Consider the following 20,420-nt stretch of genomic DNA (forward strand, 5'->3'; position numbering starts at 1 on the left):
CAAGAATATAACTACTATAATACTGCTCCTATGTTCAAGAATATAACTACTATAATGCTGCCCCACACATTACATGTCATAGATATACTGTACCCTGCAATGGTTTATAAGTATCATTTACCAAATATAAATTAATGTTCATGTTTTTTCTCTAGTGATGGAAATAAATGGTCTTATCCAAAGAAGAGAAATTAAGAGGGCATTTATAAACATAGAATTAATGGAGGACAAACTCCTCAAGGATTATAGCACCAATGACTTTCATGAGAATGTTACAGAGTACACCATACGTGGAAAAGATGTGGACTTGTTATATGGATCCTTGTTCAACATGATAAGGTCCATTGTGAAGGACTCTCTTGGCCAAGACCCTGTGGATAAATCATTGATCTCCTCTGTGGTCTATGTTATAAATAAAGAAGCAGAAACCCATAAAAATCCAGTAGTGACCCCAACAAATTCCAAAGTTCCCATTTGTGGCCAGCCTAGACAATGGAAAAAATTATGGAAAGAGGCTGTAAAAGACAGTGTTGGCAAACGAATAGAGTCAGTGCCCATAAAAGAAGGAGAAAATGGTTGGCTTGCTGAACACTTGGAGAGTCTCAAGTCAGTTAGTGTGGAAGACTTGAAAAAAGTGAAGAATTCCCTGAAGTCCCTCTACCCCGAGGACTATGATGTGTGTGGAACCTACTTGAGAAGCTATAACAATGCTCTGGTCTCACACCTACAGAAGAATATCATACCTTTGGCACTGGAGTTCAGTCAACTGTACTGTCTACTAGACTGGACAATGAACCAATACAGCAGGTAGGACAAAATAATGTAAAATAGTTCCCTGGGTTAGTAGCCATCTAACGATATATTGTTCCAAACAGACAAGGAGTTGACACAGGGCCTGGGAATGAAAACAACAAGAACAAAAAAATAGATAATGTCTTATGCTGTAGACCTTGACCCCTGTCCAGAGCCCTACTGATACTGAGTATATAATAATTCTCCAGATGAGATGAAGGAAAACTTTTAAGGAAAGAAGGAGTAGGGACATAGCTATAGGGAGTTATACAGTATATTATGGCAAGAGTTTCACCCGGGCAGTGGTGACTAAGGGGGTCCTCTGCCACATGACAAGACACCAATATTAAAAATGACTCATAGAAGGTGGGGCCCTGTTACAGATTTTGCTTTGGAGTCCAGGATCCTCGCCTCTGATGTCCTGAGTTGTTTTTATTATAACCATTGTCAGAAGGTCTGGAGATCATGAAACTGTATGAAACCTAGTAATATATCTTATTTTAGGGAAGCCGGAAGGGCCAGAATAACACAGCTCTGTCCATCGTGTAGTGGATGGAGCTGTTTACTGCAGTGCTGCTACCATTCCCTTTACAAAGGATGGAGCGGTGTAGCTCCGGCGCCTACTGGAGCTCCCCTGGAACAGCTGATAGGTGGAGATGTGGGGAGTCGACCACCAATCTGATACTGATGGCTTGTCCTGAAAATAGGCCAGCAATATAAAAACCTTGGACAATCCCTTCAAGGTTAGTAGGTTAGATTTAGGGCTAGTAGCTTACAGTTGGGTTAGTAGGTTAGGTTAGGTTTAGGGTTAGTAATAGTAGGTTAGGTTTAAGGATAGCAGTGTCACGACCCTTGGCTAGGTCGTGACTCTGTGTCTGCACGTGCGGTTGCCTTTGGCAACGTGGTTTGCATGTGAGGCACTTTTCCTTGGATGAGGTGTTTCCCCATTTTGGTATGCACGGGGTTAAGGTGTGTCTGCTAGGTGTGGTGGGTGTGACCTCAGGCCTCCTTATATGTTGGTGTGGTGGAGCGTGAGGTCAGTTTGTTTTGTTGTCAGTCTGTGTAGGAGCTCTGCTCCCTGGCTAAATGTCTTGGTCTGTGTGAGCCACCCTTATTTGTTATATTGTTTCCCTTGCTTTGTCTGTGTGTCCCCTCCGGTGTGTTTCTGTTTCCCCTCCCCCACCTGGTGTATGTTGTTATGGTGTGGGCCTTGTTTGGAGGTTTGTGTTGTGGTGTGTTTGCTCCGGAAGGGGCTTGCTTTCCCGGAGGGGTTTAAGCAATATGCAAGACTGTGCGCTTCCTAGCCTGGTGCTTCCCTGCATCTGGTAGCCGCAGGGAGGTCCGGGTTGTCGTCTGTGCTGTCCTTCCATCTCGGCTGCGGAAGGTAAGTGTTTATAGCATTTGTTGTGTTGCTGTGCTATTTACCTGCCGTACTGTTTTCTCCTAAAGTCTTGCACCCTGCCAGCTACTGGGCCTCTGGAGACACCATTCATCCGTGGTGTTGGATGAATGGGTGGTCTCTTCCCTGTCTTCAGTCTTAGGGCATAGCAGGGATACCTAGGGTCCTAGGTTGGTGAGCATGAGCCCCCTTTCCTTCTGAGGCGGCTCATGCACTAGGAGTCTAGGGAGATTTCAGGGTTGCATTAGGTGGTGACCTGCTCCCTGTTCCCTGCTATCTGACGTAACTGCCACTGACATTGTACGGTGGGGGGTTTCCCCTACTCCCCGCCGTGACAAGCAGGTTCGTTTAGATTTAGGGTTAGCAGGTTAGGTTTGTATTTGGATCAAGTGAAAATCCTGTCCCCCTGGATTATTATTTTTTATTTTTTTCACTACATTTTTGTGGGAAAACAATTTTTTGATATACATAGTTTATGGTTTGCTTTATTTTTCATTCAGAAATTTACTGAAATCAATTAAAATAATCCAGGAGGACATGATCTTCACTTAATCCTAGTAGATCAGGAATAGTTTTTTATAGGTTAGGTTTAGGCTTAGTATTTTAGGTCTCTTAGGGTCAGAATATTACGTTTAGTAGGTTAGGTTTATGGTTAGTAGGTTAGGTTACTAGTTTAGGGTTAGGCTTAGGCTTAATATTTTAGGACTAGTAGATTAGGGTCAGAATGTTAGGGTTAGTTGGGTGGGGCTGCTATGTTAGTTTTTGGGTTAGTAGGTTAAGACTAGTAGGTTAAAGTCAAAGGGTTACTATTAGTAGGTGGGGTGAGTGTTACACAGCTCCAAATCCTCTGCTTTACTTCGCATAACCATACACAAAATGTTAGCTATTTGTAGTCACCACAACATTGACAACATTGTGGCCTCCACTAGGGGGAGCTACTTACATCTTCACTGCTAGTATTGAACTCCTCTACACAGTGGGCTCCCCCTTGTGGTGACTGCAGGCAGTACTTTTTTTTATATGGTTGTGTGAAGTAAAGCAGTGGAGCTGGAGCTCTGTAACAGCTGGAGATTCTGGAGCAATGTGCTCTCCTACACGGCCTTGGGTCTCCAGTAAAATGTATACCTGAGCAGAGGTAACTTTAGGGCCCCCTAGGCTCCAGGGCCCAGATGTGCCAGCTATCTCTGCAACCCCTGTCCCTCATCAGCTCCAGTTGGGATTATAGCAGATTTACAAATGATATTGCTTACTTCCTTCCCTTGTGCAATATCAAGGGGCTTGCGGGGCATCCAGTGTGCAGGCGGGGGGCTCCTTTATGCTTCTGCCATTATCCTCATCTTAATATCACATCATTTTGTGGCTGCATTAATTTCCTGTTTTCCCGTCGCAGCAACAAATAACACAAATGTTGGGTAACGCTGCTAATCCTACGCACTCTGACTAATTGTTCAGTAGCGGTACCTCGTGTTCTGCAAATAAAGCAATTTTCCTGAACACTTAACTTGTTTTTCACACGGTTAGTGGTTTGTGCTTCATGTCAGCGCTGTGATGTCACCCACCATTGTGGGAGGCCGAGTGTAGATTAATGTATGCATTATCTATATGTACGCCGTACATACATGTAGACAATAGGGAAGAGCCCCACAGCAAGGATCAAACCCCCCCCCCCCCCCCACAGGACAGAAGGGTTCCTGCCTAAACCCTTTTCAATGACCCTTGGGCCATTTTCCCACAGCTTCATTTGCTAAAAGTTGTTCCTTTAGAGGGTAGAGTCCTGACCAAGTAGAAGAGGAGATGATCCCAACTGGGCCCCCTCTTACCCTGGGCCCCATAGCAGTTGCATGGTCTGCCGTTATGGTAGTTACGCCCCTGATTTCAGGGTATGAGGAAAGATGGGTGACATTCCCTATGCCAAGGGTTCAACAGTCTCGGGCACACAAGCTGTTGTGAATCTACAGCGCCCAGCATGCTCCATTCATTTCTATAGAAGTTGCATGAACAGCTGAAGAAGTGTGCACGCTGGGAGTTGTAGTTTCATCACTGCTGGAGGCTGAGACCAAGAGAACATGGGGAATATGAGTGGACTAAGTCAACTGTGTGACATTGTTGGGAGGCCTGTGGAGGACACTTTCTCAGAGATATCGGTGGAACAAATTAGTTTTTGAGCTCTGGTGTCCTATTGAGTGATGTCATCAGTTATGTCACTCACTCTGGCTGAGGCCCCTCAGGCTGCTCTGGTCTCCTGTGTCCATGTTATTAACTCTGATCCAAGAAAAAGGATCTTCAGAACTTCTGGGCACCATATATGCAGACGACGACACATTCTGCTCCTCATGTACTAAAGCCAAAACTTAGACCTGACAGGAGCTGGTTATTTGCACCACAAGGGCTGGATTTGGTGGTGTAACGTACTGTTTGAGCCCCTATTCACTCTGATCCAAGAAAAAGGATCTTCAGAACTTCTGGGCACCATATCTGCAGACGACGACACATTCTGCTCCTCGAGCACTAAAGCCAAAACTTAGACCTGACAGCAGCTGGTTATTTGCGCCACAAGGGCTGGATTTGGTGGTGTAACGTACTGTTCGAGCCCCATATGTATATCATATGTATACATTTGCGACCCATTTCCTATCGCTGCAGAGGATCTCAGATAAGGCAACTTTGTAACTAGTTCATTAAAAATCTCCATCCGTTTTGCGTATACAGCTCCTAGGCAGATGTGGGTGTCAACATGGTTACAGACTACACATAAACCCTGAAGACCCCACTCCCTCTGCCCCTTCCTTCTTCGCAGACAGTAGAGAAGAGAAGCCCGAGGGTCAGACTGCAGGATCAGACTACACATGCTTTGTTTGTGGTCTGTTACCATAGCGACGCATACACCTGCATTAGGGCTCCATACGCAAAGTTCTAGATTTTTTAATCAAGACTGTATACAAAGTTTCTTTTATTTCTTGATTTTAGATACATTGGAGTAGAACAGCCCCCCCCCCCTCCTTAGGTTAAGTTCTGTGGGTTGGATGTGATTACATTGGAAGTCATACTCATTACCGCTCTATACGGCAGCGCGCGGTAACGACACCCGGCCTCACGTGCTGCATTAAGTGCCTTTTCCTAACACCTGTAATCAGAGCCGTGGGGCATTCAACATTTCCGACCTACCACCGGGTGGAAAGTACATTTATCAGCGTGGCGCCGTATCGGGGGTACGTGAAGGAGCCTTGAGAACGCGCTTCTCCCATACTGGTTAAGTGTCCTTCCGAGAGAACCCCCGAACGGTCGCCATGGCAACAGATCTGCCTCCATCTCGGATAATCTGATATCTCATGAGGATGTGTGAAAATCAATTTGCTGACATGAGGCTGAAGAACCTTGAGAAACTTTCCTGGAGAGTTAAGGAGCCATTCGCCTTTAAAAAAAAATCCCAAGTAAATATAAACTGTTGAGGTTGAATTTTTATTTTTGTTATATCTGGTCCCGGGAAAGCTGGGTGACAACCAATATAGCTGCTGTTGTGATCCTCGAGCAGTGGTTTCCAATCCGTGGCTCTCCAGCTGTTACAGAACAACAACTCCCAGCAATTCCCCCAACAGCTGGGGTGTGACTACTACATCTGCGCCCCTGCTATTGGTCATCAGCTGGAGAACCCCGCCGACTTATTTGTGTCTATTTAACTCTTGCAGTGATGATTTTATGGGCAACCCTGAACTTCATGCGGAGATTAACCCTTTAAGTCTTCCTCGGCTGTTAGAAGGAGAATGCCTTGAAAAACTCAAACAAGCTTATGTCGAGGCCTTGCAGGTAATGAGTTATAATAATGATCTCCTGACTGTAATGGAAACTTAAAGGGGATGTCCAGGATTAGATAAAACATGGCTGATTTCTTCCCGAAATAGTGCCACACTTGTCCACGGGTGTTGCAGGTCAGCTTCATTCACTTCACTGCCATTGAGCTGCAATACCAGACACGACCCATGCACAAGGGTGTTTGGTATAGTGTTGTGTCCACTGTTTACCGCTGGCCGAGTGACGTTACGACTTGTATCAACTGGCCTGGGCGGGGCTAAGCTCTGTTTAAGGGAACGGGAACGGAGCTTAGCCGCACCTAGGCCAGTGATACTAGTCGTGACGTCACTGGGCCTGCGGTAAACAGTGAGAAGGCCACGGCGCCGCTGGAGCGCCGCTGCCTTCTCAAACAGCTGATCGGCGGGGGTCCCGGGTGTCGGACCCCCGCCGATCAGAAGCTGATGATCTATCCAGAGGATAGATCATCAGTTTAAACAAAGTGAAGAACCCCTTTAAGTGTATTTGATGACTCATGTGTAGCTCTTATATCTGATCTCCTGACAACTCATAAACACTCATTATAGCTAAACTGATAGGAATGTAGCTTAAATCAGTGTTTATGAGCCGTCAGGAGCAGAGATAAGAGCTACACATGAGCCATCAGGGCTTCTATCTACTCACTGTGAACACAAAGCCTACTAGTCTGCAAATAGACAGACATCTATACAGAAAAAAGGGATGAGAAGTTTTAATAAAGACCAATTAAAAATGGACTTGTAGCCCTAAATAAGTAGAATGCAATCATTAAAAAAATGTGTTTGAAGATGTTCATAGCCTGTAAATCTTTAGCTTGCCTTCACACCACTAGAGGGAGCTCACTGCATATGAATTTGTATATCTAGTATTGGAATCAATGTAAAAATCTGTAAGCAATTAGCCCCCATAGTGTTGGTTGTAGAGAAATGCAGTGACTGTTCAATGTGGTTCAAAGCTGGGTCTCCTCTCATCATGAGCCATCCATAGCAGCTCCACCAGTGGGTCCGGTTATGGTTCATCAGCACGATTGTCTAGTTTTGACACAATAGGGCTTTCATATATGGTGATTCGTCATTCTTATCCTCAAATTCTTCTTTTAGAGAACAATCAGAACCTATTTGAACAACATACTAGAAATTGAGAAGAGGAACTGGCACAATGGCGAAGAGGCAGAAGAACTGGTATTGGCAGACAGCTGCCACTTACCCATTTACACAGACGTTGAGGAGGTAAGTGTGCTTGGCTGTAGCTGTCACTGTATGACAAGGCACAACCCGGTCTCTAGTGACATAATATTCTTTGACCAAGCATTTTTGTTTTGTCAAGGGTAGAGTGGGCAAAGGTACCGTTAGATCCTCTTATATCACTTATCTTGGGAAACCAAAAGACTTGGACAGGTTGGGAGCCAATAAATTAGATCCAAGTTTCCCTTGACAGGCTGTGTTGGAGGAACCTTCAGTCAGTTCTCACAGACTGTTGGTGTGCCATGTTAAAATATTCAGGAATGTATTGTCTTTGGGCTCCTCATATTTGCCCTGCCTCATCTAGGCCTCTAGCAGTACAGGTAGTGTTCTCATTAAATCCCCTATCTCCTACTGATAAAGAGATGACTGCTGACTATATCCTCCTCTAATGATAATTAGATTAATCTGCTGACTATGTCCTCCTGTAATTATAATGACATGAACCTTCTATGTCCTCCTATATGATGAGATGACTCTGCTGACTATGCCCTCCTCTAATGATAATGACATGACTGTTGACTATGCCCTCCTCTAATAATAATGAGATGACTCTGCTGACTATGCCCTCCTCTAATGATAATGGGATGACTCTGCTGACTATGCCCTCCTCTAATGATAATGAGATGACTCTGCTGACTATGCCCTCCTCTAATGATGAGATGACTTTGCTGACTATGCCCTCCTCTAATGATAATGAGATGAATCTGCTGACTATGCCCTCCTCTAATGATAATGACATGACTGTTGACTATGCCCTCCTCTAATAATAATGAGATGACTCTGCTGACTATGCCCTCCTCTAATAATAATGAGATGACTCTGCTGACTATGCCCTCCTCTAATAATAATGAGATTACTCTGCTATGTCCTCCTCTAATGATAATGAGATGACTCTGCTGACTAGGCCCTCCTCTAATGATAATGAGATGACTCTGCTGACTAGGCCCTCCTCTAATGATAATGAGATGACTCTGCTGACTATGCCCTCCTCTAATGATAATGAGATGACTCTGCTGACTATGCCATCCTCTAATGATAATGAGATGACTCCGCTATGTCCTCCTCTAATGATAATGAGATGACTCTGCTGACCAGGCCCTCCTCTAATGATAATGGGATGACTCTGCTGACTATGCCCTCCTGTAATGATAATGAGATGACTCTGCTGACTGTGCCATCCTCTAATGATAATGAGATGACTCCGCTATGTCCTCCTCTAATGATAATGAGATGACTCTGCTGACTATGCCCTCCTCTAATGATAATGGGATGACTCTGCTGACTATGCTCTCCTCTAATGATAATGAGATGACTCTGCTGATTATGCCCTCCTCTACTGATAATGAGATGACTCTGCTGACTATGCCCTCCTCTAATGATAATGTGATGACTGCTGACGATGCCCTCCTCTAATGATAAAGAGATGACTGCTTACAATGCCCACTTCTACTGATAAGTATATGACTGATGACTATACCCACCTCTAATGAAAATGAGATGACCTTGCTATGTCTTCCTCTAATCATAATGAGATGACTCTGTAGACTATGCCCTCTTCTACTGATAATGACAAAATCTGCTGACTACACCCTCCTCTAATGAGATGACTCTGCCAACTGTGCCCTCCTCCAATAAAAAAGAGGTGATTTTAATGATAACGAGATGACTCTACTGACACTGTCCCAGTCTACATGGCAAAGCTGGCAGGTGAATTGCAGAAAACAGGAAATGTCATCATATTGAGTGTGCTCTAGTGGCCAATGTGACATCTGGATTATTTCAATATTTTTGTAATTGATCAATAGTGAAATAAAATATGAAAACGTGGGTGATTGAGTCAGCACAACCCTGTATGCAGGTGCACATCGCTATGGCGAAATACATATACAAACGCAAAATACAAATGCAATAGCACTCTGCAACCAGCATTCTGCCCTGCCTCCATGCTGGATGAGGCATTGGTGTACATTTTGGCCAAAGCGTAATAAGCCACTCACCACGTCAAGGTCGCCTCTATGAGTGGTCCCTAACACTAGTTCCTACCTGTTTATGGGCCATGACAGCCACACAAAATCCAGGGAATGCAGGTGCAGCATGTACGCCAAGCATGAAAAACGTGTCACATTCTGATCATGAAAACGTGTCACATTCTGAGCATACTTCCCTTAAAGTGATAGTCTGGTTTCTAGCTGTTGTAGCTGATCCCATGCTTAGTAGTACAGGTGAAACTCGAAAAATTAGAATATTGTGCAAAGTTGATTTATTTCAGTAATGCAACTTAAAAGGTGAAACTAATCTAATGAGAGACTCATTACATGCAAAGCGAGATATTTCAAGCCTTTATTATAATTTGGATGATTATGGCTTACAGCTTATGAAACCCCAAAGTCTCAATTTTGAGGTCCCCTTTGCTCAGGGGGTATGGATTAATTAGCTGACTAGAGTGCGACACTTTGAGCCGAGAATATTGAACCTTTTCACAAAATTCTAATTTTAAGCTGCATTAATGCAATTCCTTTTAAGTTGCATTACTGAAATAAATGGACTTTTGCACGATATTCTAATTTTTTCGAGTTTCACCTGTAGGTTTTCTCTGGTACAAATATTTTGTCGTTCCACCTTGTAGAATAAAGCACAACACGCGGCTATTGTTTTACCGCAACACTGTGACTCATGTGGACGAGGGGAGCATTTGCAGCTGCTTCCTGGCAGAATGTGATAGAGGGGGGATTTTGAAACTGCATTTCACATCTATTTGCATTTCAATGGCTGGTACATTGGCATCACAATAGTGGATAAGCAAGCAAAGTATTTTAATTGTCGGCGTCGAGAAATTTAAATATCTGACGCCAGATCTATGCTTAACCCTTTCAATGCAGTGCTGAATTTAAAGGGGTCCCGCACTAAAAAGGAAAATGCTTTCTTACAGGTTGTGTATATTTTTGGCAGCTTATTTTTCTTATTTTCCAGTTTGTTAAAATAAAAAAATTAAGTAAAAGGTCTTGATTAAAAATCTACCGTTCTGTGTATACAGCTCCTACGTAGACCGGTGACTCTAAATGGTTTGATTCTATTTACATAACCATTCCACTCCCATTCTGCCTCCTTTTCCACTGTCTATAGGTTGTGAAGCAGAGTAAGACAAGACTTTAAGATCAGACTACGTAGGTTTGTTTGTAGTCTGTAACCATAGAGACACATAGGTCTATGTAGTAGCTGTATACACAAAACAGTAGGAGATTTTAAATGAAGACTTGCTTTACTTTGTATGGAGTAATAAAAAATAATATACTTGCAAAAACCTACATATCCTATCACATGTGCAGTATTAATTTGTAAATTGAGGTAAAATAATTCCTATTTGGATGACATATGACTCTGTAATAGGAAACTACCTGAAGGGGCACGCTTTTATTCTGATTGGTTGGAACATTTACAGTAACCATTTTCTTCACTACCCTAGACCACCAGGGACTTTACCATTTACCCCTTTACTGTCTAAGACAATCAAGGACTTTACTAGCGTTGAGCGAATCAAAGCGTCTGAAGGCGAAATTTGATCCAAAATTTAGGAAAAGTTTGATTCGCCACAAAGCCAAATTTCCTCGTGCTTCGTGGTAACTAATCATTTTTCGTAAAATGTCGGCTAGAGTTGTCTTAGAAAGAACAGAAAAAAAAATACTCACCTAGTGCAGAGGCAGTCCGCTCCTCTCTTGGGTGGAAAAGACCTGCTCTGAGAGTGATGACGTCACTATGCGTTCCCAGCGTGATCATGTGATGATGTCATCATGCTCTGCACAGGTTCTTCAGGAGGTCTTTTCCACTGTAGAGGAGTGGACCACCTCTGCATGAGCAAGTGGATGAGGTGGGTGAATTTTTTTTAAACCCAAAAGGCAATATTGCACTAGCATATTACCGTTAGACAAAACGGGTGAACTTACGTCTAACCGGCCGCTAAAAATGGTCCCATTGATTGATAGGCATTGATTGTCATTCATGACAAATCAAATTTCTTATTATACTTTGACGAAGCTGGCGAATAAAAATTTTCAAAACTTTGCTCATCTCTAGACTTTACTATTAACTTCTTGACCTTATCGTTAGCCCCTTCACTTCCCAAGACCCCCAGGAACTTTACTATTTACCCCTTCATAGCTCAAGAAAACCATGGAATTTACTATTAATGCTTTTACTGTCCAAAGCTACCATGGACTTTACCATCAACTCTTTTATTGACGAAGATCACCGGGAATTTACCATCAACCCCTTTGCAACCAAGATTACCTGGGATTTTACCATTAACCTATTCGCTGGTCTTCAGTTGTGAAGGAGTAAATAGTAAAGTCCTTAGTTAATGGTTAAGTCCCTGGTGTTCTTCCGCAGTAATGACATAAATGGTAATGTCACGGATGCGGTGTGAGTGGAAAACTCCACACCGAACACAGAAGGGAAGGGGAAAGAAACAAGGCCTGGAAAATAGGGTAAAGAAGAAAGTCACCTCCTAGAAAAACCCTAATCCAAGTCCTAACTAACTATCAGTATGACCTGACTTTGATGGTAGGAAAGTTCATACACAGGAACCTAGAGCCCTAACACACCCTGTAGGGCCCTGGTGTAGTGACAGGACTTGAGACAACCTATTCCTCCACCAGAAGGATGAACAGGATTCTTCCTCGGCCTGGATATAACAGACAGGGGAATATAACAAACAAAATACAAATAGAAAAGACGACACTTAACTTCACGTGGAGCAAAGGAAGCGCCAGGAGCTTAACTGAGAACCAACAACCAGCTAGCCCAGAGTCCAGATACTGAAGCTAAAAACCGAACCCCCAGAAGGAGTAAGCAGTAATAAATAGGGGAAGTTAAATGACCAAACCAACAACACCTGCCAGAGGTGTGGTCATTACCAAAACAACACAGACACAAATGATCCACATGGAACCATTCAGATTAACCCACGTGTTGCCAGTTTCTCTGATCTCCTGGCCCCTGTCACGGGGGTGTCCATGACAGGTAAGGTCTCTGCTGGTCTTGGGCAGTAATTACATTAATGGTAAGGTGCCTGGTGGTCTTGGGCAGTAATGAGATTAATGGTAAGGTCCCTGGTGGTCTTGAGCTGTGAAGGGGTAAATAGTAAAGTCCACAGGGACCTTACCATTAACCATTTCACTGGATCAACACCTTCATATTATTTAAACATTGTATGGTGGTATAATTTATGCACTGAATAGAAATATTGGTAGTATTGTGTGGGCAATGTGTGGCACTGGCATGTACCGCCATCTATAGTGAGTGAGGGTGTTACTTTACTGCCTGGGCTCTGCTTATCCATCTAGGAACTGACTTTCAAATTCTGTGGCACCAACACTGTCCACCTTTTTTTTGTAGATTATAGGAACTCATGTCAGAAACTCAGCCAAGCTCTCTGATGACCTAGAGACTTCCTCATCTAACGTCTGTGTAGAGGAACTGGGGACGTTCACCACAAGGTTAGTAATTAAACCTAAGTAATACAATCTGCTCGTTCTCTTAGTCTACATTAGTAATTCACCTCTTGAGCAACAGCTTAGACCTCAGAGCTACTCATCCTAGGAAGTATCAACCATAGTCAGCCATTCAAGGGTCCATATATTTGGTCATCCAGTCACCCAACCAACACAAGAATACATAGAATTCCTTGGTCTATCTCCCCTTATACATACCTGTCACCCTCATAGTCATGCCTTATTCCTTTGTCTCTACTTGGATTAATGTACAAAGGGCAGGTGCTTCTACATGAAGGTCTGGGTGGCCACCAGCAAAACAAAGCATTTCATTTCAGTCATCTCTAGGGAGAGTTCTCTGCATGTGGATTTATACAGCACTTATTGATTGCAATAATCTGTCTTCATTAAGTTCCTAGGCTCCCCCTGGTGGTGGCTGGGACAGGCAGAATTTTCTCACATAGCCCTGTGGTTGTGTGAAGGAAAGTTGTGAACTTGGAACTAAAACCTAAATTTCACAGTATGTTCCCTGATGATGTCACCATTTGTAATTAGCAGCAAGATCTGGTGAACTACTAGAGAAACAAAAATAGATGACTCCTCTTCCCTACCTGTGTTGGTCACCATAGCCTAAGATAGAGGGAATTAGGATGGTGCTTGATTGCTACCTTTTTAAGAAGGGCAGAGAGAGCTGGTTCTCTTGCACCATTCTTAATTTTGAAGTGGTGACAAGTCCTACCTGGGTCTGCACTACCCAAGAGGAAGATAAATGAGACCAATCGGAGCTGGAGCTCCCTCTCCCTGCAGAGCCCATAGGAAGTATAGGGGCTGCCCTACTAATGTGAAGCAGTGGGTCCTCCTTCACATTGCATGCATAGTCCTGTAACTATCCAGGCGCGGTTCTAGGTGTCCTTATAACCTCTATGTCTTCTCCTTAGGCTGCAAGTCGCCTTTCATGAATGTGTCAGCACCACTTTCACCTCCTTGTTTGCTCAGTACACAGTTGTCTATGTGAATAGTTTCGCCAAACTCAGGTGAGCGCTGGATCCATAGGGATTAGAATGAAAATATACCATAGAATATCTATCTACAGTATCTATCTATCTATCTATCTATCTATCTATCTATCTATCTATCTATCTATCTATCTATCGTGGCGGAAATAATTATTTGACCCCTCACTGATTTTGTAAGTTTGTCCAATGACAAAGAAATGAAAAGTCTCAGAACAGTATCATTTCAATGGTTGATTATTGTAACAGTGGCAGATAGCACATCAAAAGGAAAATCGAAAAAATAACTTTAAATAAAAGATAGCAACTGATTTGCATTTCATTGAGTGAAATAAGTATTTGAACCCCTACCAACCATTAAGAGTTCTGGCTCCCACAGAGTGGTTAGACACTTCTACTCAATTAGTCACCCTCATTAAGGACACCTGTCTTAACTAGTCACCTGTATAAAAGACACCTGTCCACAGAATCAATCAATCAAGCAGACTCCAAACTCTCCAACATGGGAAAGACCAAAGAGCTGTCCAAGGATGTCAGAGACAAAATTGTAGACCTGCACAAGGCTGGAATGGGCTACAAAACCATTAGCAAGAAGCTGGGAGAGAAGGTGACAACTGTTGGTGCGATTGTTCGAAAATGGAAGGAGCACAAAATGACCATCAATCGACCTCGCTCTGGGGCTCCACGCAAGATCTCACCTCGTGGGGTGTCAATGGTTCTGAGAAAGGTGAAAAAGCATCCTAGAACTACACGGGAGGAGTTAGTTAATGACCTCAAATTAGCAGGGACCACAGTCACCAAGAAAACCATTGGAAACACATTACACCGCAATGGATTAAAATCCTGCAGGGCTCGCAAGGTCCCCCTGCTCAGGAAGGCACATGTGCAGGCCCGTCTGAAGTTTGCCAATGAACACCTGAATGATTCAGAGAGTGACTGGGAGAAGGTGCTGTGGTCTGATGAGGCCAAAATAGAGCTCTTTGGCATTAACTCAACTCGCTGTGTTTGGAGGAAGAAAAATGCTGCCTATGACCCCCAAAACACCGTCCCCACCGTCAAGCATGGGGGTGGAAACATTTTGCTTTGGGGGTGTTTTTCTGCTAAGGGCACAGGACAACTTATTCGCATAAACGGGAAAATGGACGGAGCCATGTATCGTGAAATCCTGAGCGACAACCTCCTTCCCTCTGCCAGGAAACTGAAAATGGGTCGTGGATGGGTGTTCCAGCACGACAATGACCCAAAACATACAGCAAAGGCAACAAAGGAGTGGCTCAAGAAGAAGCACATTAAGGTCATGGAGTGGCCTAGTCAGTCTCCGGACCTTAATCCAATCGAAAACCTATGGAGGGAGCTCAAGCTCAGAGTTGCACAGAGACAGCCTCGAAACCTTAGGGATTTAGAGATGATCTGCAAAGAGGAGTGGACCAACATTCCTCCTAAAATGTGCGCAAACTTGGTCATCAATTACAAGAAACGTTTGACCTCTGTGCTTGCAAACAAGGGTTTTTCCACCAAGTATTAAGTCTTTTTTTGTTAGAGGGTTCAAATACTTATTTCACTCAATGAAATGCAAATCAGTTGCTATCTTTTATTTAAAGTTATTTTTTCGATTTTCCTTTTGATGTGCTATCTGCCACTGTTACAATAAACCTACCATTGAAATGATACTGTTCTGAGACTTTTCATTTCTTTGTCATTGGACAAACTTACAAAATCAGTGAGGGGTCAAATAATTATTTCCGCCACTTGTATCTATCTATCTATCTATCTATCTATCTATCTATCTATCTATCTATCTATCTATCTATCCATCCATCCATCCATCCAGAGCTCCAATGCAGAATCTGTAACATGCACAGATCTACCATGTGCCATCTGTAATTCTGGGTGATAGAGGGAACTTTGGGCCAAATCGATGGTCTAAGTACAAAGATCCCACTGTGTCTAATAATAACATTCCATATAGAATATACAATATGTGTACAGTGAGATTACAACATATAGCAAGATATTTTACGGTACAATTAAAACTTCTAGCTGTGTTTTGCCCACATCACGCTGACCTTTTTACGTGAATAAAGCCGCAAAGAGTATTTTTTGGTGAGTGACGCATTTGTTTTCCCTTTTTCTCCTTTGTTGCAAGTGTTGTGTACAGTGTTTGGTATAGTGTTGTGTACAGTGTTGTGTACAGTGTTGTGTACAGTGTTTGGTATAGTGTTGTGTACAGTGTTGGGTACAGTGTTGTGTACAGTGTTGTGTACAGTGTTGTGTACAGTGTTTGGTATAGTGTTGTGTACAGTGTTGTGTACAGTGTTTGGTATAGTGTTGTGTACAGTGTTGGGTACAGTGTTGGGTACAGTGTTGGGTACAGTGTTGTGTACAGTGTTTGGTATAGTGTTGTGTACAGTGTTGTGTACAGTGTTTGGTATAGTGTTGTGTACAGTGTTGTGTACAGTGTTGTGTACAGTGTTTGGTATAGTGTTGTGTACAGTGTTGTGTACAGTGTTTGGTATAGTGTTGTGTACAGTGTTGTGTACAGTGTTGGGTACAGTGTTGTGTACAGTGTTGTGTACAGTGTTGTGTACAGTGTTTGGTATAGTGTTGTGTACAGTGTTGTGTACAGTGTTTGGTATAGTGTTGTGTACAGTGTTGTGTACAGTGTTGTGTACAGTGTTGTGTACAGTGTTGTGTACAGTGTTGTGTACAGTGTTTGGTATAGTGTTGTGTACAGTGTTGTGTACAGTGTTGGGTACAGTGTTGTGTACAGTGTTGGGTATAGTGTTGTGTACAGTGTTGTGTACAGTGTTGTGTACAGTGTTGTGTACAGTGTTTGGTATAGTGTTGTGTACAGTGTTGTGTACAGTGTTTGGTATAGTGTTGTGTACAGTGTTTGGTACAGTGTTGTGTACAGTGTTGTGTACAGTGTTGTGTATAGTGTTGTGTACAGTGTTGTGTACAGTGTTGTGTACAGTGTTGTGTACAGTGTTGTGTACAGTGTTGTGTACAGTGTTGTGTACAGTGTTTGGTATAGTGTTGTGTACAGTGTTGTGTGCAGTGTTGTGTACAGTGTTGTGTACAGTGTTGTGTACAGTGTTTGGTATAGTGTTGTGTACAGTGTTGTGTACAGTGTTGTGTACAGTGTTGTGTACAGTGTTGTGTACAGTGTTGTGTACAGTGTTTGGTATAGTGTTGTGTACAGTGTTGTGTGCAGTGTTGTGTACAGTGTTGTGTACAGTGTTGTGTACAGTGTTTGGTATAGTGTTGTGTACAGTGTTGTGTACAGTGTTGTGTACAGTGTTGTGTACAGTGTTGTGTACAGTGTTGTGTACAGTGTTTGGTATATGGTTTGGTGTAGTGTTATGAAAGGAGAACAGTACAAATGGGACACATTTGAACAGTTGAATGCTGATGCAGGCGTTATTAGAAGGACTGTAGCAGCAGCCGAGCACAATCTAATAATTTATCTAACTAGTGATAGAATAAAAAATAAAAAACTTTTCTATGTGGAGTGTAGCGAAAAAGAGCAAAATGGTAAAACAAGTTACAAAATTAAAACAGAAAATACAATTTGCCTAAATGATTTAATTAGTTGCGTTGTTCCAGCTTGTCCCTGGTTTGTCAGCGAGGACTTTCACTTCTATTTGATCTCCTGGAGCTCTGTGTCTTCTATCTCAGTGAAGGTGCTTTCAAACATGCAATCATGAGAACTGCCACCAGGTGGCGCCAACAAACAGTGGTTAATCATATGTGCCAATACACTAAATATACAGCGTGTATGTAAATACAAAACATGTACACTTCCTTTATTGTAAAATACCGCAATATATGACACAAAGTATAACACAGTATACAACACAAAGTATAACACAGTATACAACATAAAGTATAACAGTATACAACACAAAGTATAACACAATATAAGGCACAAAGTATCCATTGTATAGCACAATATATAACACAATATACAACACAACGTATAATACAGAAGACAACACATTAAAGTATAATACAATATATTATACAAAGTATAACATTGTATAGCACAATATACACTCACCTAAAGAATTATTAGGAACACCTGTTCTATTTCTCATTAATGCAATTATCTAGTCAACCAATCACATGGCAGTTGCTTCAATGCATTTAGGGGGGTGCTCCTGGTCAAGACAATCTCCTGAACTCCAAACTGAATGTCAGAATGAGAAAGAAAGGTGATTTAAGCAATTTTGAGCGTGGCATGGTTGTGGGTGCCAGACGGGCCAGTACGAGTATTTCACAATCTGCTCAGTTACTGGGATTTTCACGCACAACCATTTCTAGGGTTTACAAAGAATGGTGTGAAAAGGGAAAAACATCCAGTATGCGGCAGTCCTGTGGGCGAAAATGCCTTGTGGATGCTAGAGGTCAGAGGAGAATGGGCCGACTGATTCAAGCTGATAGAAGAGCAACGTTGACTGAAATAACCACTCGTTACAACCGAGGTCTGCAGCAAAGCATTTGTGAAGCCACAACACGCACAACCTTGAGGCGGATGGGCTACAACAGCAGAAGACCCCACCGGGTACCACTCATCTCCACTACAAATAGGGAAAAGAGGCTACAATTTGCACGAGCTCACCGAAATTGGACTGTTGAAGACTGGAAAAATGTTGCCTGGTCTGATGAGTCTCGATTTCTGTTGAGACATTCAAATGGTAGAGTCCGAATTTGGCGTAAACAGAATGAGAACATGTATCCATCCTCTGATGGCTACTTCCAGCAGGATAATGCACCATGTCACAAAGCTCCAATCATTTCACATTGGTTTCTTGAACATGACAATGAGTTCACTGGACTAAAATGGCCCCACAGTCACCAGATCTCAACCCAATAGAGCATCTTTGGGATGTGGTGGAACGGGAGCTTCGTGCCCGGGATGTGCATCCCTCAAATCTCCATCAACTGCAAGATGCTGTCCTATCAATATGGGCCAACATTTCTAAAGAATGCTATCAGCACCTTGTGGAATCAATGCCACGTAGAATTAAGGCAGTTCTGAAGGCAAAAGGGGGTCCAACACCGTATTAGTATGGGGGCACTAATAATTCTTTAGGTGAGTGTATAATACAATGTATAACACAAATTACATGTATAAAACAATATATAACAGTACATAACACAATATATAACACAACATATAAATTAAAAAACACAATAAATGAGAAGCATGATGACCACTAAATATTCTCAATTAAACTGACTCCTGATTGGACAGAATCCACTGCCAGTCGGACAGAGCCCCTCCCGCTCTCCCATCCCCCTTACTCCTGATTTATAGACTCTAATGTAACCTGATTTGATTTTGCTACTTTTTTAAACCATTTGAAGCAAGGAATGCTGGGATCTTTCATCTGATGATGACTATAACTGCTGCCTGGGATATAAACTGAGGAACCAATGTAGCAGTTTTATCATTAACCCCCAACATTTTCTAGAAGTGCGCTGAAAGACTTAAAGGGGTTATCCAAGACTAATACAGACCTCCCAGAGTGGCCGACTCGTAGTGGCGGTCATACTTGCCTGGTCCCCGATGCTGGGGACGGTCTCTATTTCTCCTGGGCCTGCTTTTTCTCTGTATTGGTCTTCGATAGCCTGTTTAATATAAAACCCTTTTAAACCAATTCTTTCTTTCCCTTCCGCTTTTCCCTGTCAGTGGATATAGGTCAGGAGACTCTAGAGAATTTAGACATTTTTTCAACAAATCTTGGTAAATATAGAGCAGGGCAGACAGATGTGAATTCTTACAATCATTTTTGAGATGTGTCTCCATTTTTCCGAATCTCTGCCTGCAATATAATAAACATGCCAAGGATCCTTCTGTTCCCAGTATGTGCAGTTTTCTTTTTATATTAGTCAATTGTGATCCTGACCTCTTCTTCCTTTTATATTTTGGACCATAAAGAAACCAGGCTAGAGCAGCCATTCGCAACAACCATGGAATTCTCATTCAGTCACCCAGACTTTATCAAAATGCACAGGCCCCGCTCTCTCTTATCTCGACCCCCTTTGTAGCTCCTGCTATTTTACTCTGAATTCTCTGCAGTACCTGACCTATGGTCGCTAGGGTAAATAGGAGTAGAGATCAGCGAATTTCTTGAAATTAGTTTCCATTCCAATTCTAATGTAAAATTTGATCGGGGTCCGAATTGATTCTACCTGAATCAAAAGTGCTCCGATTGGCCTGAAAATCTGCATATGACACTCTGAGGTTCCCCAGGACTCACATTTTTTCTCTTGACTTTCTCTCTTTTCTAATTTTTATTTTCTCTCTTCCTCTTTTTAAGCTCTTTAATGCAATGACAGCAGTAGCAAATAATGTCAGAGTAACACTGACATATATAGCTATGGGTAGAGGCATGGATGATGGTGTTATCAAGCAGCCTGCTTAAAAACACACTAGGCATCATATTTGTTATGCTTTTTAAAATGAAAAATGTTACAAGAATTGTTCCTTATTGGGGGCAGATGGTGTTTAAACACACATGTGGTTGGAAAAAACAGAGGCTTGCTCTGAACAGGCATCCAAAAATGATGCCTTAATGGGGACACAATGGCTTGTTCTGAACCAGTGTCCAAAAATTCTCATCCACACAGTACAGTGTGGATGATGAAGGTATAA

The 20,420-nt window shown here is 42.6% G+C and overlaps 1 protein-coding gene across 1 annotated transcript in view; it reads left to right on the top strand.

The window, feature by feature from the left end:
• EXOC3L4 (exocyst complex component 3 like 4) overlaps positions 1-20,420 on the top strand; it is a 50,244-nt gene that overhangs the window by 16,971 nt on the left and 12,853 nt on the right. Inside the window, exons 3-7 of the mRNA XM_040412266.1 lie at positions 156-807; positions 5,878-5,995; positions 7,117-7,245; positions 12,652-12,752; positions 13,685-13,780. Of these exons, the coding sequence (XP_040268200.1) occupies positions 156-807; positions 5,878-5,995; positions 7,117-7,245; positions 12,652-12,752; positions 13,685-13,780 (1,096 nt within the window). The remainder of the gene's footprint in view (positions 1-155; positions 808-5,877; positions 5,996-7,116; positions 7,246-12,651; positions 12,753-13,684; positions 13,781-20,420) is intronic.

Source organism: Bufo bufo, chromosome 11 (genome assembly GCF_905171765.1).
Source record: "Bufo bufo chromosome 11, aBufBuf1.1, whole genome shotgun sequence".
Lineage (NCBI taxonomy): Eukaryota > Metazoa > Chordata > Amphibia > Anura > Bufonidae > Bufo > Bufo bufo.